Source organism: Primulina huaijiensis, chromosome 10, assembly GCF_012295235.1.
Source record: "Primulina huaijiensis isolate GDHJ02 chromosome 10, ASM1229523v2, whole genome shotgun sequence".
Taxonomy (NCBI): Eukaryota; Viridiplantae; Streptophyta; class Magnoliopsida; order Lamiales; family Gesneriaceae; genus Primulina; species Primulina huaijiensis.
This window is the reverse complement of record NC_133315.1, coordinates 18,159,075-18,185,201: the sequence shown is the minus strand read 5'-3', so window position 1 is coordinate 18,185,201 and position 26,127 is coordinate 18,159,075. Positions and strand designations below refer to the sequence as shown.

The 26,127-nt window shown below is 36.1% G+C and overlaps 3 protein-coding genes across 4 annotated transcripts; 1 reads left to right on the top strand and 2 right to left on the bottom strand.

Annotated features, from left to right (window-relative positions):
- Window positions 1-1,215: 1,215 nt before the first annotated feature.
- Window positions 1,216-2,705, bottom strand: LOC140987028 (HMG1/2-like protein). 2 transcript variants are annotated; one of them, XM_073455456.1, is made up of 8 exons: window positions 2,544-2,705; window positions 2,400-2,453; window positions 2,202-2,318; window positions 2,053-2,110; window positions 1,926-1,970; window positions 1,756-1,836; window positions 1,577-1,666; window positions 1,216-1,462 (listed from the first exon to the last, which is right to left on the bottom strand). In XM_073455456.1, exons 2-8 carry the CDS (start codon window positions 2,444-2,446, stop codon window positions 1,436-1,438), a joined length of 465 nt encoding a protein of 154 aa, XP_073311557.1. In that variant the 5' UTR covers window positions 2,447-2,453; window positions 2,544-2,705; the 3' UTR covers window positions 1,216-1,435. The 2 variants fall into 2 exon arrangements, with proteins under 2 accessions (XP_073311557.1, XP_073311558.1); XM_073455457.1 differs by having other exon boundaries at window positions 1,216-1,450; window positions 1,568-1,666; window positions 2,400-2,666.
- Window positions 2,706-7,166: 4,461 nt separating this feature from the next.
- On the top strand, window positions 7,167-11,839 carry LOC140986452 (subtilisin-like serine-protease S). The gene is made up of 11 exons (XM_073454708.1): window positions 7,167-7,780; window positions 7,886-7,980; window positions 8,088-8,185; window positions 8,334-8,492; window positions 9,336-9,447; window positions 9,542-10,070; window positions 10,162-10,256; window positions 10,353-10,595; window positions 10,672-10,786; window positions 10,980-11,166; window positions 11,267-11,839. Exons 1-11 carry the CDS (start codon window positions 7,685-7,687, stop codon window positions 11,827-11,829), a joined length of 2,292 nt encoding a protein of 763 aa, XP_073310809.1. The 5' UTR covers window positions 7,167-7,684; the 3' UTR covers window positions 11,830-11,839.
- Window positions 11,840-23,447: 11,608 nt separating this feature from the next.
- Window positions 23,448-26,127, bottom strand: LOC140987005 (protein LEAD-SENSITIVE 1). Its single transcript, XM_073455428.1, has 2 exons — window positions 25,830-26,127; window positions 23,448-24,334 (listed from the first exon to the last, which is right to left on the bottom strand). Exons 1-2 carry the CDS (start codon window positions 25,924-25,926, stop codon window positions 23,640-23,642), a joined length of 792 nt encoding a protein of 263 aa, XP_073311529.1. The 5' UTR covers window positions 25,927-26,127; the 3' UTR covers window positions 23,448-23,639.

Genomic DNA, 26,127 nt, shown 5'->3' with positions numbered 1-26,127 from the left:
ATATATATATGATTGTTTTAATTTTGAATTTTATTAAAGATATTATTTTGGTATTAGAGCTTATTTGATTTTTAAACATTAATAAATATATAATTTAATATATTAATTATGATTTTATAAAATATGATTCTCAACCGTTACTTTAATGTGGATCGATTTATCATCAGTCGATTATAGAAACATGGGTTCTCATAAGATATTTATGTAAATATAGGCCCACCAAATACCTATTATAGAAGACTTAAAGAAAACCCAATATAATACATGTGATCATGTTTCGATGTGCGCTCTATACTGAGGCCTGCCCTAAAACAATGAACTCAATAAAGGCCCACGAAGAGATGTACAAATCCAACATCCACGAAAGGAGGATCTGGTTCAGTCCGCCTTCCACGCATAAGAACTAATGCAAGTTCAACACAGTTAAAAGTGTTTACAATTTCTCAGTATCACTCACGATTTGGATAATCGAAAAGAACTACTTCATCATTGCTTTGTGCGCTCTGTTGCTTCCCCTTCATCCCGATCAGTCATTTATTTTCTTGCTCTTATTATTTCGGGATTGTGAGAGTTCAAGTATCTTATTGAAAATAGTGTGTAAATGAAGATTTCCATCCCTAACCTATATTGGACTATTTTAACAAGCAAAACATGACAACCAAAAGTACATTTTATTCAACTCTGAGCTTAAACCAGGTCATACAATGACCTATACACGAGGGTGATCTTAAATTCCCGGACCTTAGGCTAGAAAGAGACATTCTATCGGTTAGTATTACTTGCAAATTCTTTTAGTTATGGAAAAAGGTAACAGAACAGCCATTTCCAATAGTAATTTAAATGAGTTTGATTGCTAACACTTCACAATAAATTTTCATGTATTTATCAGGATAAACCAGCCAAATAAACAATAACTTCTATCCAATCAAGAATCTTTTAATTTCATAATATTTTAGATGGAAATACATATTATAAATCAGTGTATAGAACAAAAACCTAAAATCATCTCATGAACAACATCTTCAAGCATTTCTTCTCGAAACGCAATGCCAACAACCAATCCACCACTACTTTTTAAAATAAAATGTCGGGCCGCTTAGAAAAGTGGAGCACTCTTTGCACAAACGATTTTAGCCACACAGAATATTGGAATATTATAATTAAAGTAAATCAAACACCAATAAAGAAACGTAATTCAAAGACAGCTTAAACCTAAAGAACGAAAGAGTAGATTTATAATTAAGCAGCGATGGGAGGATAGGAAAACAATCGAGTACAAAATAAACAATCTCATCTGACCTTTCGATCGAGGTTAACTAAATTCACTTCTTTTCCTACCAAATACAGTTTTACTTATGCATAGTAGTCGCCTAGCTCAGAGGGAATTGTTTATGGCATAATTCTAAACCCAAACTTCATGAGATCAGCAGATGGATTAGTCTTCATCATCCTCATCATCATCCTAATTATTTGAAGAATATTACAAAAAAAAATCAATTGTTAAATCTCAATACATTTATTAATAATTCAGAATCATGGGTGGGCAGGGCAACAATTGGAAAACAACCCATCATACCTCTGCGCTGCCTTCATCGTCATCGTCTTCGTCGTCATGCACTTCAGACTTCGACTTGTCACTCTCTTCTTCAGCATCAGTTCCTTCGGCCTATTGGGAAATGTTTTTAAAGCACTTTAACGGATGATAACAAAGATTCAATTGATAGTTCCTTCGAGATTTAAGAATCGAGGAAATGCCTTTTTCTTGTTGTAGGCTTGGAGAGTTTTCTCGTATTCAGCCTTCCTCTTCTCAGCCTTGGCGACAAAGGGAGCTTTCTCCTGGAACGATTTAGAACTAATGATGATAACACTGTGCAAAAAGAGAAAAAGAAACTACCGAACAAGTCAAATTTCAAGAGAACGTATACCGCATCAGACATTGATTTCCATTTGTCACCACCAGCTTTACCGACCTACGCAAATTTTCCATGACATAGCATAATCAAACCATATTCTCATGAACTTTTCAATCGGATACATAAATTAAATACTAACAGCGGCAACGGATTTGTTATTCGGGTGCTTTTCTTTGAACTGCTTCCTGAAGTCCTCCCTGTATTTGATTGAAAGACGGATATTTCAAAATCAAAGGAAAGATAACTATGCAACCTATTCATCTAAAAACCCCGAAAACGCTGAATTACATGAAAACAAAGAAAGCACTAGCAGGCCTCTTAGGAGCGTTTGGATCCTTAGCTGCCTTTCCCTTCTTCGCCGCCGGCTTTTTTCCAGAGGATGGAGCTCCTTTCTTCACCGATAGCCTTCTCGAAATTCAAAATCAAAAATAAATTTAAAAAAAAAACAAAAAAAAACACAGATCTAAAAAATCTCAAGAAACTTACTTCGCATCACCCTTTTTGGATTCCGTTTTCGACCTTCCGCCCTTCATATCTCGCCTGATAAGAAAAACAAAGAGAATATCGTTAAAAACAGCCGAAAATCGGCGCGACTCGGTCGAGTCAACGGCGATCGAACCTCCAACTCACCTTCGCCTGGAATAGTACAAATAATAGCGATAAACACGAAAGAGATATCCAATGCAGTGGATGCGCGTGGGGGGATTTAAGAAGCGTATACAATGAATGATAGGGGAGAGTGTGTGTTAGTGTGTGAGAGATACGAGAATTTTTAGGGGTTTCAAAGGAAAGAGTGTCAAAAATTCCCTACCGATATCGAAACGAAGCCCGGGTTTGGGCGGGAATTCAAATTTCTCCCGCCACGTAGTCGATCCGTCGGTTCCTCCGAGAACGAATGGATGCCCGCCACCTCATCGTCCGAGCGAACGATCCCCCTTTGTGTTTTCTCTGTGTTTCTTTGTGGAGGGGTTTGTGCCGTTGGATGGCCTCTAGGTTGATGATCTGGACACGTGTCGGGATCTCGGAGGCCATTGAGTTTCGGTCATTGCCCCGTAGTTTGGTACTCTGTAGATGCAATGACCGATTTAACCTTTGCGTTATTACTTTTAAAGACATAGGGCACATAGCGGGGGTGCTCGGTGTCCCTTCATTAAATAATTCAACGTTATTCATTATATGATTGGGATATGCTGTATGACTTGTGAGGCTAATTTTGTAATTTTACTAACCAATAATAATAATATTATTAACTCAAATACTTTACAATTCACGTTTGAAAATAGCTGAAAATATTAATTTTTTATTTTTTTATTTTTAATTTCAACACATATTTTTTTTTTAATTTTTTTTATTTCAACAATTCAAATATCAAATTAATCACTTCATAATTTGTCAAATTTCATTTTAGTCTATAATAATGATAAAAAAAATGTTTACACACATATCACATGTACATAATAACTAACTAGTTTTCCAATAAATTTGGCTTATGGATTTCTAATTTAATTTTTCTTAAATAAAATAAGAAAAACAAGGAATCGAAATGTGCAGAGCAAACTATGTCATCAATGAATTGCCTCATGTCCAATGACCTCGTGCTTCATCGGCCCAATGGAGGCGGGTTATCTCGACTCGTTTAATGATTTTGAATTAAAAATTCTTAAATTTATATACAATTAATAAAAAAAATATTTACCAAAATTTAAAATCTAAACAACAACATACATATAATAAAAATAAAAATCTAATTATATATATTTTTAACCAAAAAATTACAAATAAAATAAGTTCTAATATTAATAAAATAATATTTTTAACAAAATTCAAAATTCAATATATATATATATATATATATATATAAAGAACAATTAAATTTTAAAAAAAAAACTTAGCAGAACTATTTCGGCTATTTTTTAATAGTTCACTGATTCATGATCGTTCGACCAGTTTTGATCGATTTGACAGTTAAACTCGTTTTTAAGTTTGGTCAGTCGAGACTAATAATGACCAGATCTCAGTTGAACCAACCAGTCCAGTACGGTCCGGTTTTGAAAACATGGCTTGCAAATAGGTATTTGCATGTTTTGATTATTTCATATATTTTCTAGGGCCGTTGTGGAGTCATAGTGAGTCGGCTCGACCTTGTGTATCGAAATTCAAATTGTGCAAATCATAGATGCAAGAAATATGAGTATCGTGATATAAATTTAAACTATCTAATAAGGATTCAACTCCATAAAGAGAGCAGTACACCAATTCTTATGAGTAATAAACCAACTAACATTATTCTTGTAAATAAAATATAAAACAACATAATATAATATCTCCCTATCAAACCAACATAATATAAGAATTCCACTCCACGTAAATGGAATTTGACTTGTCGGTGCTAAACCAACCAACATGATATAAAATTTTCTTTATCGACATTTTGTATTTACAGTTAAACTTCTGATCATACTAAACACGTTAGTTGGGCGATCCGACCGTAACTCGTCATTTAGCGGGACAACCAGAATTTTGACAGTTGAAAAATTATCAACTCAACTCATATATTTTAGGTGACGGAGCAGATATCCCGACAAACCTAGTTAATTTTGTGTGTAATTTGGTGGGTTGCGACAGATCGGTTGGCCCACAACCGGTCACCAAGTGGGGAGGGTGGGTCTGTAACGCTGTATATTCGATGATTGTCTCAACTAAATAGACACGGGTCTTTTCATTGTGTTTACTTTCTCACTCACACGCACCTAAAAAATATCATGTAGGGTCACTCGTCATAAAATTGTCTTGACACTATAATTTTTTTAAAAATACACTTCATACTTTTATACTCTAAAATTCTTAATATGTTCTGAAATTATTTTTTAAAATATTGATATAAACATAAGATGTATTTTATATGAGTCTGTCTCATTAGTCAATCTGTGATACGAATCTTCTACCTGAATCGGTTCATGAAAAATATCGTTTTATGTCAAATTTATTTTTTTTACTCAAGATATAAATTGAGTCGACTCGTTTCATGAATATAGATACGTGAGACCATCTCACATGAAAGTTACTCAAACTAGTTTAGGTAAATTTATTTTTTTCTACATTGAGTAATTTATTGTAAATATGTTGGCAAACAGTTTAATTAGGCTACTAATTTTTAGCTTTTTTTTTAACTATCGTAACATATTATTATAAAATAATATTAGTGTTGTTAGTATTATTTTTTTCAAAAATATATTATAACGAATTCTATGATATAATATTTCTTTTAAATTATTTATTTATTTAACCGAATGACTTACAAAAAAAAATGTTAATACATGTATAATTCGTAATTATCGTATCTATCATTGTAAATTTAAATTTTTCGAATGAATTTGATTTTAGTGAAATATTAAATATTTGTAATATTATCCTCTAATTTTTTTTTTGTTTGTATGTAACTTTATGTCAATGTGTAATTAACTTTTGTCATATCATGTATAGTAGTGGTAGAATAATGCAATGTATTCACCGGAATATTTCACCCCACATGTGGGGGCAGTGTCCTATGTGTAGATCCACGGTCCAGATTTAGCCACAAGTACTTGGGGTCCAATTTTTTTTTAACATCACAAATGTGGCTGAATCTGGACCATCCAAATCCTGTGGGGGTAGGATCGAACGTTCCGTATTCACTGAGCTTTGTCATATATAGTAGTGGCAGAAAATTATGTCATGTATAGATTTTTGTAATAGTGGGAAGTTTAGTACTACTTAAAGAATAGTACTCATTTGTAATCACTACGCAACAATTTTTATTGAAATAAAAGTTATATTTTTCTGTTTTCGTCAAACCTCATATACTACTTACATGTCTCAAAGTTCGATACTTTCTGAGAAATTATTAAATCATGTAAGTTTTTATGAATCGTGCATTAAATTATATTTAACGTCTTCCATTTGATTATATCATACTTAATGAAGTTAATTATTTTAAAAAATAAAATAAAATAAAATCTAATAAAGATCATATTTCTTTTAATTGAAATCAACTTAAACATCCAGAAAACAATCCAATATTTAAAAGTTGGTTTACTATTCTAAATCTAAAAAGATTAAAAAATTCTTTAGAAGTCTTTGAAAAACAGTGTTCAATACTCGAATAACTTATTTTTAAAAAACAAATTAATTAATGATATTGGAAAATGAGAAATTATAAAATATAAAACTAATTTACATTTATTTTCTTTTATAACATGAAGTTTTTGGTAGATATGTACCATATATAGCAACACCTTTTCTTATAAAATATATAATATATATAGATATAGATTGTCATTCACTCATTCTCCGTAAATACTAGTTAATCTGCACACGTGATGCGTGTGTATAGTTTTTTTGTCATTATCGATGGACTAAAGTGAAATTTGACAAATTATGGAGGGACTAAATTGATATTTAAATTGTTGAAATAAAAAAAAATAAATAAAAGTGTGTGTTGAAATTTTAAATAAAACGAAAAACAAAAGTATAATATTAATATCTTATAAAGGTAAAGTTGAGAGAAAAAATTGGTGTCTTTCCTAGGTGGTTACTATCATGTCCTCAACTTTATTAAAAAATAATAATAGAAAAATGAGCATCAAAATATAATTATAAGAAGTGAGTGGCTATACTGTAATTTTGATATATAAATTAAAATTAAATAGAAAAATAAAAGAATAAAAAAATGAACTCAATAAGAATAGAACATGTAACTTAATGCCCAAGAAACAATGACTCTATCCGCTGATCTACATACAATTTGTATTAAATTTTTAACATTTTATTAATATATATAATTATTAAAACAGATCATGACACCAAAGTTAGTTACTCTAAGTGTCTCAAACTTAATATAATAGTATACAAGTATAGTTATTATTATTAAAAGAACTAATTAACTTTAATATTAAAAACAATTAGGCTGTCACCATCGAAAATATCTATACTATATGTAAAGAATGTACATGTTAGAGACAAAAATAAACACCAATTTTTTTTGCCAAATTAGCCTTTATATAATATACATACTACGCATATGCTTTTTTTTTCAACATTTTAAATTGCAGTTAGCATGCCGGTAATTTTTAAAATTATGATATTATTTTCATATATAAACATGACAAATTCAAATGCCATTATAATCAAAATTTTTTTTTTTTATAATTATGATATCACTCTTATTTAAATATAAATCACATTAATAAAAAAAATCATATAAAGACGAAAATGATCTTCCCCCACCAGAAATGAAGGCCAAGAAGACAGAGACACGAACCCCAACATTCCGCGGTTTTCACCAGAAAGCATGGCGAATTTTGAGAAAAAGCCAAGTATAAAATAATGTAACGTTGGCAGAAATCTAAGCAAAAGGGATATTTTTCAAACGGCGTGATGTGGAGTGCGGATAACGGCGTGGGGTTGTTTCAGTTACTTGAAAAGCAAAGGCCACCTTCTTCATCCACCCTTTCACGTTTTGTTATCTACCCTTTTTTCAGTGCCTTCCTAACTTTCAACTCCGAATCATACAATTCAGTTGTGAATATGCCTTTACAATCATGATTCGCCATCATTATGCCCATATCCAGCTTTTTATCGTTGTAAAAAATTTGCTCTCTCATCCATTTTCCTGCGTTCTTCTCTCTTTGCTCTGATGTTGTTTTGATTTACTCTGCGTCTTTCTCTGCCTGTCTTGAGTGCCGTATCCCTCATCCGCGGCCATCCGTTCATCATAAGAAAGGATATACGAAATGGGCTTTTCGAGAAATGTTAAACAGACTGGTTTTAAACTGTGTCTTTTGCTATTCATTTTCCTTGCAGGGATTAGCTCATCTTGTTCGTCTAAGGTAATTTATGTTCTTTGATTGTGTTTTTCTTCCTTCTTCCAATCTGGGATTGTAAATGTATTGTTATCGAAGATGTAAAGAAACGGCGGTGCCTGTTTTCTTCAGTTGTATGTAGTGTACATGGGCAGCAAAGGTTGTGCCGACCCAGGTGATATTTTAAGGCAAAACCATCAAATCCTTTCTGCTGTTCATGGTGGAAGGTTCGTTTTCGTACCGTGTCTCTCGATTTTTCGGTTATTTTTTCTTCCTTGGACTAATCTATCACCTTTTGTTCTTGATGCCAATACATGAATTGCTGCAAATGCAGCGTGGAGCATGCAAAGGCTTCTCATGTTTACAGTTATAGATACGGTTTTAGGGGCTTTGCTGCCAAGTTGACTGATAAACAAGCTTCTGAAGTGGCAGGCAAGCACTCTATTTTGCAATTAAACACACCTTTTGTTAAATTATAGATGAAAAGATTGACTAATGATTCAGAATAAATATGGTGGGTCACAATGATTAAACCGAACGTGTTTCACAATTCAGTACTAATCTTAATGTTGCACCTCAGAAATGCCCGGAGTGGTATCTGTGTTTCCGAACACAAAAAGGAGTGTTCACACTACGCATTCTTGGGATTTCATGGGACTCAATGGTGAAGAAACTATGGAGATCCCAGGTTATTCCACCAAGAACCAAGTTAATGTCATCATTGGATTGATCGATACCGGTGAGTTCTTAAATGCTTTATCAGAATAGCATGGAACAATAAACTTACTTTTCAAGCTTTATGTTTTGTGGTTTCAAAACTTCTGTCAAATTTGGTTTCAGTTTTTATTATTCTTATTTTCATTCGTCTGTTTGAGTGGCTGCCATGATTGAGTGAGTTAAGGCAACTGAGAGATCGCAATTAAATTATGTTTAACCTATTAAATGTAGTTTTAAAATTATATTTATTTCAAAAGTTTTATTCTTAAGAGGGGTAACGTCCCAAATAGCTTGACTTTCGACATCCGTGGTGGCCCCCACCTTAAACGGCTTTATATCACCTTTCACCGTTCAGTGCATGTATCATGTACCTTAATCCAACCTATAATTTTTTTATCGACTTTGATCCGATAGTAACTGGTAGCTCTTTTTAGACCTCCCATGCCGTTACACGGACTCTCAAAAAGAGTATCAATTTTATGTTATAACCCAAGAGAGAATTCATTCCAAAATGCTTGCGTATTTGGTGATGTAACGTTGTTGAGTTTATAAGCTATTTTTTATTAGTTTTAATATTCGATGTGAGAACAAGTGAGACCATATAGATTTTTCCCACCCTATTGTTGGAAAAAGAGTTTTTTATTTCATCTGATCTCATAATCATATCATTCAATTCAAGCAATTCTTGCTACAGTGTATTGCCTTGCAGAAAATTTTTAGAATGACTTCAAATAGAAGTGCATCTTCATGCTTACAGAGAACTAGTAATTTTTCTTGTATGATAAAAAATTCACTGATACTCTTTACTTTTCTTGTAATCTATAAATAAAAACTTGGTATTTACACGAGGCCATTTGAATCTCAGGAATTTGGCCAGAGTCCCCAAGTTTTAGTGATGTTAACATGCCTCCAGTGCCGGATGGATGGAGGGGGCAATGCCAATCAGGGGAAGCATTCAACATTTCTACATGCAATAGGTTTGTATCATTTTAATCCTACCATCGACGGATTATTGGATTTTGTTTATTCATTAATTAGATTTGAAGGTCTGATGAATTTGTCTTCCTCAAGGAAATTGATTGGCGCCAAATACTACCTCAGTGGATACGAAGCCGAAGAAGAATCGGATGAAACCGTGTCTTACAAATCTCCAAGGGACAGCTCTGGCCATGGGAGCCACACAGCTTCGATTGCTGCTGGTCGTTATGTTGCTAACATGAATTACAAAGGGCTGGCAGCCGGTGGAGCCAGAGGTGGTGCTCCAATGGCTCGAATTGCTGTATACAAGACGTGCTGGAGCTCGGCTTGCTATGATGTTGATTTGTTGGCTGCATTTGATGATGCAATACGAGACGGCGTGCATATTCTATCGGTTTCCTTGGGTTCAGATGAGCCTCCAAGGGATTATTTCAGTGACGCCATTTCTGTGGGATCATTTCATGCTGTTAGCCATGGAATAACTGTGGTTGCCTCAATTGGAAACAAAGGAAATCCAGGTTCTGCAACAAATGTGGCTCCTTGGCTGATCACTGTGGCAGCATGCTCAACAGATAGGGATTTTGCATCGGATATCTTTTTTGGAAATGGAGCTCATTTCTTGGTAATCTAATTAAAACCCTTAATTGGTTGAAGTAGTAGTAAAGCTAAATCTTTGATCCACAGTGATTTCAACCATTTTGATTCTCAAATAGGGTGAAAGTCTGAGTCTAGCGAAAATGAATATCTCAAGAAGGATCATCTCTGCTTCTGAAGCTAATGCAGGATACTTCACTCCTTATCAATCCAGGTGAATCAAAAGGTAGTTCGTTTCACGTACAATCTTAATATTAAACCTTCATCTGAAATCTCAAGTTATTTTAGTCTTTCGTGTTCATCATACTAGCTACTGCTTAGAGAGCTCATTGAATAGCACGAAGGCCAACAACAAAGTTCTGGTGTGCCGACATGCGGGAAGCTCAACAGAGTCGAAGCTGGCAAAAAGTGTGGTAGTCAAAGAAGCTGGAGGAGTTGGAATGATTCTTATAGATGAAGAAGATAAAGATGTTGCTATCCCTTTTGCCATTCCAGCAGCAATTGTTGGAAAAGAAACTGGAAACAAGATCCTATCATACATAAATAAAACACGGTTTGTTCTCTCAAAGAATTTTAATGGTTTTCTTGAATTTCTCTGTCGCTTTTCACTGATTGATTCATGGAAACAGAAATGCTACCTCGATTATTCTTTCTGCCAAGACTGTTTTAGGATCCCATATTGCTCCACAAGTAGCACCGTTTTCTTCAAAGGGTCCGAATTCATTAACTCCTGAAATTCTTAAGGTAATAGTCATTCTTCAATATTCTTTTTTTCGATTCTCCTTTTGTATCACAAGAAATACGAACTTACTGCCCCTTTGGTTTGTCACTTACGAAGCAAGAAATAGCATTTTTAAAATGTATGCGGGGTCATATTTTCGATACCATGCTTTCCCTTTAACTCTTGTTCCTGCCTCGCTGTGTGTCAAATTTGTAGCCTGACATTGCGGCACCTGGATTGAACATTCTGGCATCCTGGTCTCCGGCAATGTCAAAAATGAATTTTAACATACTTTCTGGAACTTCAATGGCTTGTCCCCATGTAACCGGAATTGTTGCCTTGATGAAAGCCGTCCACAAGTCTTGGTCTCCATCCGCCATCAAATCAGCACTCATGACTACTGGTAAAACAAGAAAAGCTTAAGCAAATTTCTGCCTGAAAGTTGCATGTGTTAATGTCACGATTTTTTAATGAAGAATCTAAGTATACAAAATTTGCTGCAGCTACCATGCTGGACAAGCATCGGAAACCGATCACAGCAGGCCCAGATGGACGAAAGGCAAATGCATTTGATTTAGGCTCTGGTTTTATAAACCCAAGAACGGTTCTGGATCCAGGTCTCATTTATGATTCCACACCCACAGATTACAAGGCGTTTCTCTGCTCAATTGGTTATAGCAAGAGATCCCTTCGTATGATCACAGGAGACAACAGCACTTGCAATCCAACCTTCACAACACCATCTGGCCTTAACTATCCATCAATTACGCTTCACAATCTGAAAAAGACGTTTACAATAAATCGAACGGTGACTAATGTGGGAAGCCCAAGAAGTATCTACAGAGCAGTAGTGTTTCCTCCCGCAGGGATAAACGTTACTGTAGCGCCCCAAAGACTGGTCTTCACAAGGTATTTGCAGAAGATCAATTTCACCGTGAAGTTTGAGGTAACAGGTCCGGTTGATGATTATGTTTTCGGGTCCTTATCATGGAGGAACAAAAGATCTTGGGTTACCAGTCCCTTGGTTGTTCGGGTTACACGGTCCAAGTTTAGTTTAATGGCATAAACGACCTCATTTTCAAACAACTGAGAAACGAGGTAATCTGGTTGCCAATTCAAACTTTATTGTATCTATTTGATTCATTGATTCCAAGATTTTCAAGTAGTCTAGTTCTTGAAATTGTTCAAAAATGCCAAAAGTAAGACTTTGAATTATTTATCTAATGGAAAGAGTTCCAGCAGAGATCAAGTGCGTCCACAAGACCATCAAAACTATCAAATCTACTACTCACCACATCAACGCACACACCCAATCTCTCAGCCCCGGCCGCCGTGACAGGGCCATGCGCCGCCGCCACCATGCTCGGACACAACCGTCTCACCATCCCCCAACCTAATCCCACCTCGCCCAGGCTCTTAAGCAACCCCTCAACCTCTCCAGTACTCGTGAACACAATGGCATCCACTCCACGTCCCTCCTTTATCCTTTTCACCAGTTCCTCAAAACCGCCGCCCTCTTCACGGTACCACCGCGTCTCGTACGCGTTCACTCTCAACGCCACCCATCCCCTCCGACCTAAATCCGCCAGGAATTTAGGCACCACCGGCGGCTCTTCGATCCCAACGACGAGCGGAACCGGGCACATGACCCTTCTCCCCGCTCCCGATCCTATCGACTCCACCATCCCACTAGGCGTCGCAATCGGTGGAACCACGATCCTTATCCTCCCAGGATTTCCACACAACTTGTCGATAAAAGACGCGTCCAACAACTCCGAATCTTTCCCAAGCGCAGAAACGGTGAATACCTCGCCGTCTGGAGTCAACGGGGGTGTTTCAAAACCTCCGGAGAGTACATCGGCAAAGGCCGTGATCCCGGATCGTGAAGTGAATGCAATGGCGCGGCAATGGTTTAGCGAGGAGGAGATGGCGGTTTGGATGCAAGAAATGGTTTGTGGGGTGGATTGGATGGTGAGCGTAGGACACCACAGAGGAGCCCAGCCTCGGAGATGAATGAGACGAGAGAGCCTACCGGCGTAGTTTTGTGGTGTGGTGAAGGCAACCACACGAGCTGGGGTGGAAGCAGAGTCTGCACTAAACCTTATCATCATCCCAACTTCCTCACAAATACAGGAACCACCCAAATAATAAGCTAATGCGAACATTAATTAATACTAGTTACTTTACACACATGATACGTGTGTTGTAGAGTTTTTTTTATCATTATCGATGAACTATAGTGAAATTTGATAAATTATGAAAAGATAAAATTGATATTTGAATTGTTAAAATAAAAAAATAAAAGTGTGTTGAAATTTAAAATAAAAAACAAAAATGTAATATTAGTATCATATAAAAGTAAACTTGTAAGAAAAAGTTGATATCCTTTCTATATAGTTATTATTATGTATTCAACTATAATAAATAGAATAGATTTAAAAACTCCTATTTTTGATTGGCTAATTAACAGCATCTATGAGTTTATTAACTTATAATTATTTTTAAAAGAGAGAATGAAAAAAATATAACAAGCATGAGTTAAAATAGTACAAACAATATACTCGTCGGGCATTTTACAAGTAGATAAAAACTTGTGTGAGATGATCTCACAGGTCGTATTTTGTGAGACATGTCTCTTATTTGGATCATCCATGAAAAATATTACTTTTTAGTTATCCATCTCACAGATAAAAATCTGTGAGACCGTCTCACAAGAAACTTATTCTTAATCGTAAATGCAATAGAGGAGAGGGGAGAGAAGTTAGGAGCAACGAGTCTGAGTCATAATATATCAAGCATTAGATACACACATGATTACATTTCCCCACAAAGTATATATTCGGGCAGCGTTTGGTTTGGAGGATAAAATAAACTAATGATTAGTATGTAAATGATAAAGAAAATGATTGTAGTAGAAATGTAATATATGGTGTAAAATAGTATTTTGTTTGGTAAGATTTTTAAGTGTAGGATAATTTTGAATTTTTTGATGAAAAGACAAAATTGCACTTTCCTTTTTTTTTTCTTCCACTCCGGCGGCGGTGGTTGGCGGCGGCGGCGGGGTTGGCGTCTTGAGGTGGACGGCCGGAAGCGGTGGTCGGTGGTCGGCGGCGGCGGCGGCGGACGGCCGGAAGTGGCGGCGATGGCCGGCGGAGTTTGTCGGCGGTTGCCAGTGGCGGTGGTCGGCCTTTGGCGGGGGTTGCCGGTGGGCGGTCGGTGGAAGGAAGTGGTGGTGAGTTTAAATTTAGGAGAAGGGTAAAATTGAAAAAATACGATGGATTAAGAGTGGGATAAATAATCCGATGGGGTGAGGAGGTATTATTTTAACCTACCTAATATAACCTAATCATTCATAGGAGGGATTGACTTGGTTAAATAAAAAAAGTACCAAACGAGTGACTAGATGAGTTTAAAAAAAAATAAACCCACCTAATCAAGCAAACCAAACGCTCCCCGTAGTCTAGATGAATTAGAGAGACTCCAGTCCAGATCACAAAATTTCTAGAAAACAATAAAAATTTACCACATAAAATTAAACAAGACACTTTACTACCAGAAACAACCTTGCATGTCAATTTCAAGTTTCTGGCAGAATAGGTTATTGACAAAGTTCAATATAAATTTAAGGGTAACTTGTGTATCAGTACCCAAAGTTTTTTAACTTTGGATTTGATACCTAGTTTTCAAATTTTTCTCAAAATACCCCTCAACCTATTTTTAATTAAAATTGATTTTTCTTTTTAAATTTAAGGCCCAATCATGCTTCCGTAAAATAAATTAAATCTTTTACCTCTTTGACCAGAATGCCACCGAGTTATATCCACCGTATTTTACGAACTGCTCCTCACAATCCAACCACACGATCGCAACCGATGGTTACTAAGCAGATTCCTTCAGCAGCATTTAGCACAACCCTAATTCGTTTCCTACCTTAGGGTGTACAGTAAAAGATAAAATTTTGAAAATAATACATGAGAGGGGCTAAGAACAAAGATCTCTTTATTCAAACACAAATATTTATTTATTACATAGAAACCTCCTGTAGAGGGGGAGGAACTTGCTTAGCTACTTATAGTAGCCGAACTTGAACAACACATAAACTTAAAAGAGAAAATATTACAACTTATAATTGAAAGAAATGAGGAAAATGTTCGATGATCTTCACTTCCTTCTTCCTGCTTTATTTATAGAAGGCTTCTTCGGATTTGAAACTCGGACTTCAAATCTTGATAAGCTTTTACAGCTTGCCTTGGGACCATGTAGTGGTTGAGTGGTCCTTTAAAATGGTCCCTCCACTTTTCTTGCAAAATGTCTTTTTCTAGATTATTAATCTAGAAATCAACTTCTCATCTTCTCTTAGCTCTCCGAGATACCAATAGAGATGAGTCTGGAATAGATCTGCTGTTATCTCATCACCCTTTTCTTTGTACATCTTAATTATTGATCTGAGAGCAGCAGCTTCACTTCTCTTGTAATTTATCCTTCTTTTCAAAACTTTAAGATATACTCGATACATCTTTGAGTTTTGATTTTTCTGGTGTGTTTTACTGGTTCCAAATTACCCGTATTTATATTGTAAATTTTTGGGTCCAGTTTCTTGTTTTGATTGGATTTCCTTTATCTTAAAAGATAAGGTATCCGATGTTCTTTGTCATTTTTCCACCGATTATTGGTGGTCCTGTCCTTCCACTCACATGGTGGATTTTCTTTTTTGGTGAGTGGGATTGGTCACATGTCCCTTTTAATTTTGTCGAGGAATTTTGGGCTTTTTGTATCCTCGAGGAAAATGTGAATGTGGTCCTTCCCCACTTGTCCTTGCTTCGGTAGAATGTTTCCGATCAGATCTCGGTTTGAAACCCTTACCGAACTCCGGTTCTTTCTGATTCTGGCATTCAGGACAGATGTTTTCTGACCATCTTCCTATATGTGCCATATTACAGAATTTTCGGCGAGTTTCTTTACTGGTCGGCAGCTTGCTGTTCCACAGAAGATTTCTTTTCTTTTCGAATAGGTCTTCTGCAAAACTTGTAGTTTTTCCTGTCATAGTGTTTAACAGGAATGATCCATTTAAAGAATTTTGGTAAAACTTAAATGGAAACTTGACTTTGTCCATCTCTGTGAGACAGACCCAGATACCCCATGCTCTCCTGGTAGACATGTCATCTTCATTAAATGAAGAGACTAAGGGGTTTTCATTTGTAGGAGGATCCTTTATAAATTTTTGAGAATTCATGTCTGGTCTCCTTAGCTTGATAAAATGAAAGGCTTCGTGTGAGCCTTTTCCTGCTGGTTCTGGTGCTGCACTGAAAAAGTATAGCTCCAAAACATCTCCTCTGGACAAATGATCATTATTTGCCCAAGTCTCATGAACAGCTTCCTGAATCCATTTTGGTAATGCTGATATCTCCGGGAAGCTGGGCGAAGTAGTATAAACTGAGGCAAGAGCCCCAAATTCGTACCAGGCTTTGACCTCATTTGGATATGAATTTTGTTTCATCCATACCCTAGGATATTTTCCTGCAACATCAACTCGAACCATGGCTGGGTTGATGCCAATTCTTATGTTTAATTTCTCCCAATTCTGTTGGTAAACCTGAAATGGAGAAATTGTAGTTTCATTAGTACCAACCTTAGTTTTGCCTTTGTCAGTACGAGGCCTAAGGTTGATCTCTCCCTCTTCAATCCCCGAGGTGAAGGGTTGACTTGAGGACTCGATATAAGGATCTGGAGTCTCAATTTTTGTTTTAGCCGACTCATCTATAGATAATCCCGACTTAACACTTGTGCTAGGGGTACTTGAATCCCCTGCTCCAGGTATAGAGTCTTGTACTCGAAAACTCTCCATTTGGGAAACCAATGGTTTCTCAATGCCTTGGAGGATAGGCCATTGCATTACAGACCACAACTGAGTATATGCCTGTAAACATCCTGTGATTCGATCAGAGACAATTCTCTTATCAGCTTGTTGAAGCCTTCCCGCAACTTCTGCGTTCAGTGCTAACTTGTTAAACTCGGTTTGAAGCATTTCAAGGTGTTCTCTCAAATGCCTCTGCATCTTGATAATAGCATCTATGTCAATGCTGTCCATCTCTTGTTAAAAAATCTGCAAGAATGTTTTCATGAGATTTAATTATCATAATATCAAAAATATAATTTTGACATAATGCCTGCCATCTTAATAATCTGGCCTTCTCAGGTTTAGATTCAATTCTATTCCTTAAGAAAGTTTTCACCTGTGTGTTATCAACTTTCAAAGTGAATTTCTTTGCAAGTAAAAATAATGGCCATTTTTCAAAAGCCCTTTTTACTGCATAAAATTCTTTCTCGTTGATATGCCATCTTATGGCTTCTGCATCTGAGAATAAACCGCTACAATATCTGCATGGTTGTTCTCCATCTGGTGTGAGCTTAGTAAGAACTGCTGCCCACCAATGATCACTGGCATCGGTATACAATACCAGATTATCCTCATCTTGAGGAATAGCCATTTTTGGAAGATTCTTACAAATCTCCTTTAATTGGCATAGTCCTTTTGTGTGTTCATCCGTCCATATAAATCTAGCATCTTTTTTCAATAATGGACTAAACACTTTCCTGTGTTTTGCTAGGTTTTTAATAAACATCCCAGCAAAATTAACAACTCCTAAAAAACTTTGAAGTTGCTTCTTGTCTTTGAGACTTTCTGGAAAATTCTGCACTTTTTCCACTATGTGTTCTTGCAGAATAATTCCTGATTCATCGATTTCAATTCCGAGGAATTCAATCTTTCTTGTCGCAATGACTGCTTTCTTTTCAGATAAAACCAGTCCTTCTTTTTTACAAACATTAGAGAAAATCTCCAAATGCTTAACATGTTCAGTTATATCTTTAGACGCTATTAAAACATCATCAATATAAACAAACATAAATTTAAAATAATCTTTAAAAAGATTATCCATCTTTCTTTGAAATATCTGGGGTGAATTAGCCAATCACATTGGTAATACTTCCCAAATATAATGTCCCTGAGGTGTAGAGAAAGCTGTGAATTTCTTGCTTTCTTCTTGCATCCGAATCTGATAAAATCCAGACTTACAATCGAACTTAGAGAATATCTTAGCATTGCGTATGCAACTAATTAGATGTTCTCTACTAGGTATAAAATACCCATCAAACTCCAGAATCTTATTAATTTCTTGATAATTAATAACTAATCTGGGTTTTCCTCGTTTTATCTCACCATGATTTCTTACCAGAAAACCTAAACTGCTATATGGTGACATTCCTGCTTTGATTAAACCAAGGTCCAAATGTTCCTTGATTATAATCTGCATATCCCTTTGATATATGATATTCATTGGGATGGGCTTGCAACAGACAAATTCATACTTTTTGCCTTTCTTAATTTTAAGGCAAGCTTTGAGTTGATTTCTGTCCCACCATGCCAAAGGATCTTCATTGTAATTTTCTTTGATCCTCTTCTTGACATCTTCTAAGGATACCTTAGATTCAAACTCTACTTCATTCTGATGTAAAGTTATCTTCAGGTATTCCATATCTTCTGGTTGGAGAGTTTTATCTGCTCTCAACTGGAGCATTGTTTCTCCAAACCTCTAAAATCTTTCATTTTTGGGTACAGAAGTTGTCCTGAATCACCACGCTTGCTGCGAAACTGGATCGGTAATTTTCGGTAAAATGCCTCTCTTAGTCTCTATACTATAATTTTGTGGTTACAAGGAGTTGTAAACACCAATCTTCTAGTCTCATTTTCTCGAGTATAGGATTTGAACATTTGTAGGAAATTGTTTCCTAGTAAAATGTCAGCTCATGTATCATGAAAATAAATTGGTGGTGTCTTCACTTTGTACCAAGGTGTTTGCCCGGCACCGTCAATCATTATTTCAGTCATCTTAATCCCTTTACATAAGATTAAAATTCTTCTGGAAAAATCTCTTCCAGCAATCTTTGGTAATTTTTCTTCCAAATTATTTGGAAAAACTCCTCGTTTTGCTGTACAAATGCCAGCACCTGAATCAATATAAGTAGCAAAATATTCTGCCTTATATTGTTCATATAACATTCCTACTGGAATGTATATGGAGAATGGACTTGTGGTCATTGGATTTTCCACATCTTATCTTCTGCCATAAACTCCATTCCATACTTTAGACGTTTCCAAGGTTTATGTTCCTCAAGAAACTCTAGTCCAAGAATCAGTTGATCTGATTCTTTTCCTAGAATTCCTGTGATATGAACTTCCAATTCTCCAACTTGGATCATTCCTTGGTAAGTTCCTATCATAGGTTGTTCTAAATAGTAGATGGTATTACAAGGAAATTGATTCCTCTGTTNACTGGAACGTATATGGAGAATGGACTTGTGGTCATTGGATTTTCCACATCTTATCTTCTGCCATAAACTCCATTCCATACTCTAGACGTTTCCAAGGTTTATGTTCCTCAAGAAACTCTAGTCCAAGAATCAGTTGATCTGATTCTTTTCCTGGACTTCCTGTGATATGAACTTCCAATTCTCCAACTTGGATCATTCCTTGGTAAGTTCCTATCATAGGTTGTTCTAAATAGTAGATGGTATTACAAGGAAATTGATTCCTTTGTTTCGTAATATCAAATACTATTTCGACTTCCTTCCACCCTTCTGGGCATCTAAGCTTTCCTATTGTTGAAAAACTTTTTAGCTCATGTTGGATTTCTTGAACAGGGGTTTTTCCCCATCTGTAGCTTGTAATCCTATCTCCTTGAAAAGATAGTCTTCTTGATTCCAATCTAAGACTTTGATTCCTTTGTAGAATCGGTTTGTCTTGTATTTGGATATCTGTTTCCTGTATTACCGGAAACTCAACTCGTTCTGGATAAATTGCCTGAGCAACTTTTCCAAATATTTCTGGTATCTCAATAAACTCATTTCTAATAAACAATTCTGAATGATGTGTATTAGATAGAGCATATGAGATTTGATAGGTAATAGAATATGGTCTATTAACTTCCTTCATTAGTCTTTTCTCCTTGAAATTTTGATGTAATGTCAAGGGTCGACTGAAATCTCGATCTGCCAAGTTGTAGGCTATCCTTGGATAGATTACTCCTACAATCTTGCCTGCACAGAGATTTCCTGATATAGTTCCCAGCACTGAATCTTGAAGGTTCCCCATTCTTTTATCGCATATAGCAATATCAATGGGTGAATCTATACCTTCTTTAAAAGTAGCTTTTATCATAATCTGGATTGCTCCAATATGAATCCAGGACATAGTCCTTGCTACTTCGATCTTGAGTTTTTGTAATTCCTCCTTCATTTCTTCAGAAGGAATTAACTGCATCTCCATTCTATTTCCAGTAAGTTCCATTGGGATTGCCATTTCCCTTCTAGAAACTTTATAGATCAGATGATGCTTTCTGTTTCTTAGGCCAAGATTTCCTAAGAACTTTTCTACCTGTCCTGCAGAGAATCCTTGATATCTCTGTAGACTATGATTTTCTTTCATGATCCTTTGGACCATGTTATGAGATATTGTTGTCTGGCTAAAGAACCCAGACAAATCCTCATGTGTTTCGTGTCGAAACACCTCGTTTTCAGTCAGATTCCGATTCAGTTCCATCGGATTCTTCCTGACTTAGGACTTCTTCTTCTTCATATATACTTTCATCTGAGGCAATGTCCTCAAATCGGTATACCTGAATAAGATCTTGGTAATAAACTGCTTCTTCAATATCCGGAGTTGATCGAAGCGTTTAATACCTCTTTTTTCATTTTCTGGACAGTTAGCCGAGATATGTCCTCTTGCTCCACATGTCCAGCAATTACAGTCCTTAAAACTCTCATTAGCTCGTGTATGAGCCCTTCTAAAAGTTTTCTTTGTAGGTGTTCTTCCTGTGCTCCGAGATGTACTCGATGCTTGGGAGGATATCCTACTCCTTGATGGTCCGCTTCTTTGTCCAGATTTATGAGATCTGGCTTTTTGTCTAGACCATACTGTTCTTGGTTTCCAAGCACTTCTTCCCCTTCTAGCATAAGGATGAGTTCTGAAACTTTTCCCTCTATGCTTTTGTGGTTTACTTCCAATAATTGTTGGAAGATCATTTTTCTTACAACACAAAGGATTACGTTTATTAATACCCCTTAATCGTTTGTAATTCTTTTGTAATGCAGCCAAATGGCACCATTCCGTCAATTTTCCTTTGAGGAAAGAAGCTCTTCGTGCCAATGTTTCTGGATTTCCAGGTACATATTCCCTTATGAGCATTTCTCTCCAGGGACTGGGCATTTTTGCGAAGAAAAGCTGCATAGCTGTATCTTCTTCGACTCCTGAATTCCATCTATATTTAGTGAATAAAATAATGTCTTCATCTACTAAGCAGATGTCATGTAATTCAAGACTATACAGAGCTTGAGTATATTTCTTCCTCTTCTCTGTGTATTGACTATTAAAATAGTCTACCCCTATAAATTGTGCTTTAAATAGGGTAGCCATTCTTCCGGCTATCTCGCTTAGAGATTCTCCAGCTAGGACCGATTCTTTAGTTTCCACCGAAGTCATATCCCAAGCAATTTTCACTGATCCCATAAGACTCATTTCTAGGAGTTTAATGAATCCGTCTCTGTTGAGATCAAGTGTTTCTGCTGCAATTCTCATAGCAGATGTCCAATCGTCTATGAGTTCTTCTCTGTTTTTGAAATCTAATACGTCAAGGTTAAGCATAACCCCGTAAAGATATATAGGATCTAAAACAATTTTCCCATAGGGTGTTTGGTGCAAGGGAATTTGATTTCTCCTTGTCCTTGTTCTCGCAGGGTGTGAACCTCCACCAGTATGGAAATCAGTTTGAGATTCTCTCATATGTGTATTTTGAGATCCCACACTTTCCCTTGGTGGTTCCTGTGAATATGACCAAGTTATAGCAGGTGTTTCACCTCCTGTTGTGTTCATCTTTAGATCTACGACTTTGAGATTTGCGAAAGATTCTGCAAGCTCTTGTAGATCCTCTAGACCAATCTTTTCTAACGTTGTCATCAGATTAATTTCTTTTCTGAGACAGACTTTATTAGATTGATTATTTTTTCTTCTTCAGTCAAAGGTTTTGACACCACTCTGGCTTTCCCTTGTTGATGTAACAAAGGTTCAGTACCAAATGATGGTGGTAACCAACCTCCTGAAGTTCTTTTACTAGAACTAGGTTGTTGTTCTAGTTTTTGAATTCTTGTTTGAATATCCTTTAATATTCCAAGAATTTCTTCCTGGTTTTCAAGGATTTTTTCAACTCGTTGCGGTACAAAATATAGCATATTGCCATAGTTTTGTATTGTTTTCTGAATTTCTCTAAGATCTAAAGAGAGCTTAGAAGAATCTAGTACAATTTCCATAAACTTATTAGATTGAATCATAAGTTTACCTGAGGGTGCTGAGGTTTTCCTTTCTGCTCTGGATATCTAACAATAGTTAGATGTTCTTGTTTATATTCCAAAATATTGGAATAATCCTTGAAAATTAATTTTCTCGAACCTAAGTTCGGATTCATAATTTTCGAAATTCTCCTCCTCAAACATTTCGTTTCTTTGTAACAATAAATTTTGTGTTTGAAATAAATTAACCTAAAGCTCTGATACTATTTTAGAAGAGCGAGGATCAATTAAAATTACAATTAGGTAATAAGGGTACTCTTGGTATTTTTTCAGAAATATTCTCTCTCCAGGTAGTAAATCACAAACTTAATCATTTTAGGTACTGATTTCAAATTTACCCTAAATTTAATATGTATGGTTATTACTGTCTTAAACAATGAAACCTAATAAAAAATAATAAATAAGGGACATATGCAATTAAAAATTTAAGATTATCGTTTATCAAAAGCCATTTTGTATGTATCAACCACCAGTATAATCTGGAATAAGGTAAACATCAGAAGCACAGGAAGTTTTGATAGATTCATCCTCAAGCCAAACCTCTTATTCCCTTCGGCAAGTCTTTGTTTTCAAAGTTCAGGTTCTTGATTAAAGAAGCTGAACCATTTACGCTTAAGTTTGTAAAAAAAAAAAAATCAGATTCAGTATCATATAACAGCTTTTTCAAAGTAGTTGTGAGCATGAAATATATATAAAAAAAAACGTGCGTCACTCATCATCAATCAAGGAACCATGGAAACATGAAAAAACGCACCAAGCCGGAAAAAAATACGACAGCATGGAATTTTTGAAATATGTCTTCTGTAGATAGTACCCATCTACCTAAATTTGGGTCTATAATTGGGAAATCCTTAAGTCTCCACATCAATCCTGAATCAGTAGAAACTGTAATAAGTTGAGAACGGTAAGCAAGTACTCCCACGGCTATGAACACTATTTTCCGAGGTACTCCGCCCAGGTGCTCAGGTCTCGCCGCCCACTCCATCTTCCTCATCCCACCGCCTCCGAAGTGAACTGATTTATTGTGTATAATTTTATTTTTCTTTTTTTTGTTTTAGTTTAATACATCAAATTGCTGAGCTTTTTTGGAAAAAAGTTTACCGGGTGCGTGTTACTTCTTTTCAAGAAAGACTATAGAGAGATTTTGGGGGAGCGGCTTCACCTAAGTGTTTAGCCTATTTTAGGATTTAAAAGATTGTTACCGTCGTTCCTACAAATAGCTTTCTTATATCTATCATAACATCTGTTGATTAAATACAATACATGTATGTATGCAACTTCATAGAAACTTGATGAACACATTTCGTCATCTTCAATGGTTACGCGCAAATATTTCAAGAAACAAGTGCGATGGCAATTGGCATGGCCATCTTCCTTGCTGGGTATAAAGATTAACCTTTATATACAAACAAATAAAGATAAAGCTTTAAAGAAGACAAGTCACCATTGGCCAACATAATAAGCCATTCACGTTCTCTATAACTCCTTTGATTCTTCTTCTTCTTCTTCCTCGAGATCCGGTGTGGTTCCTGCAGGCGCATCCAAGCTAGGGCGTGCCACAAGTCTCTCAACGGGTATTTTCATCACATCGCGTCTTATTCCAATATCAGAGACAATTCGACTTATACAATATATGCCACAACCCACGAGTGCCAAACCAGAAAATCCAGTACTCAAAAAGCGAAGTGGTGATGAGACAATAACGGTCGCTGCTGCTAAAAAAGATGCAGCTTGCCCACTTCGTCCAACACTAACAGTCGTGAAGATGAGCAAACCTGTCTTGCAGTATATGGCGAAATCCTCACAGTTGTTATTGAAAATGTGGTACACGCCAAAACCATTCTGAAGGAGGTATTCAGCACGGTGAAGGACATCCTCCGCAGGATCAGAATTAGCAAGGGTACAAGTTCCACCTCGAGCTTTGGCGAGGAAATATGTTGGTGAGACACCATATTGAAATACGTAAAGTTCTCCACCAGAAAGAAAACATTCGAGGCAAGAAGAGATGACACCGCTGACACTGGATTGGTCACCACATATCGGACAATGGGAACCGGATGGATTAGACGGAGATGAGCTGAAAATAATGCGATCCAACACTGTACCAATGCCGATCTCACGCCCTTCGCCCCGAGTAAAATGGATCACTTTTCCACTCCCAACGTATAATCCTGATGTTTATAGGCGAAGAAAGAGCAGATTAAAAGGTAAATCGCATCGCGGTTAAAAAAAAAACAAAAAATGTCAACGTGGTCCAAGGATAGAACAATGAATTTAACAAACTAGAAAAAGTAAGAACATACATGTTTTCAAAAAAAATATTATGATAAAAATAGAATAGAAAGGTATGAAAGAACAGACACTGTAGGAATTTCTTAAGGTAGTATAGCTTTGTCGTGTTTGCCTATAAAGTTGTGTGTATGACTGGTATGTAACACCTCTACATGGGGTAAAAAATGCTAGATCGTCTCATGATTCAGTTTCCTCTCCCCTTTCTTGATTTCTCTGGAGGCCATTCCTCGAGTTACATTAAATTTTGAGTTTGATTCACAGTTTGTACAAGGTTAGCTCTAAGACCTCACCTTTGAGGTTCAACCATAAAAGTCACTTCAGCAATATACTTAACAGCAATTTCAAATTTGTCCTCACTTGCTAAAAACATCATTGCACCATATAACAAGGTTCAGAGTTTATAAATAACGAGTTATTCTTGTTGTACCTTTTCACAATTGAAGACCATCGCAAGCATAAAACTGGTCAAGATTTAACACTTACGGTAGAACATATGCAAAAAGTAATATGCAGACAACTAGCTCACATTCATCAATGATTAACTTAATTGCTAATTGAACTCATTGCAATCACATATAAACAGATTCAAACTTTCACGTCACATTGTTTAGTTCCATACAAATTCAGGTATACCAGTTTCCATAAATGCTGTGCTCGTATTGACGGATTCAAGCTGCATAAATTTAACATCCATCATAACATTTGGCAAGAAATTCAAAATTAAGAATTTGATAATCATCCTTCAAATGGAATATGTTTTCGGTACATTGTTGAAGAGTACATTTAAAATTTCAATTAGAACATAACATTCAAAGTCCATTGATTTCAAATGCTTTCGTTTAAAATTTCGTCCAATCAAAACACAGCAGAATGCATGTTTTCTTAAATTTCCATACAATTCAAGAATCCGTCAAATAAGAATATACCGATCATACATATTGTGCATCAAATTTTCCCAACTTCCACAAATTATAGAGAGGCACAACCCTTTAATATGCGACTATTCCGAATAAGCACAGCATTAAAAAATGGCTTTTTTCCCCTGCCCTCTTCTTCAAATTTCTCCCTTTCTTACCAAATTAAACAATAGATTTCCGACACTAATAATGACAAAAAAACACCACTTAAAAAAACGATTCATCTAGCAAAATAAGTTTTAAATCTTCTTCACCCGATTCTAGATTTGCGATCGAACCTTAACATCCCCTCCCCTTCAATAAAATCACAAAATCCTCAAGGCGTACAAAGAGCTAGAATCGATCCAGAAATTCGATGGATCATTAATCTAACAAGAAACAAACATTCAAAAACAATCCCCATTCAAGTATAAAATACAACCCATAAAAAAAGAGAAAAGAAAGAAAGATACATCACCATGGTGGGCGTAAAGATACGAGTGCCTCCACGAATAGATATGATCGCCGGGCTTTACTTCATCTCTCTGGATTCTGTTGGATAGCATTCCCACCATTTTCGTTTTCTTCCGAACGAAGCACCAAACTCCACCTTTTTTCTTGAATTCTATTCGATTTTCAACAGGATAGATCCGATCCGACGAGTTTTGTTGGGCTTTGAGCAAGGAACAGATATTCGAATATTGGGCCAGAGATTCCCACACAACACTCCAACCCGGAACGTAAGAATTCAAAGTTGCGTGGCCCGAAACTCGAAA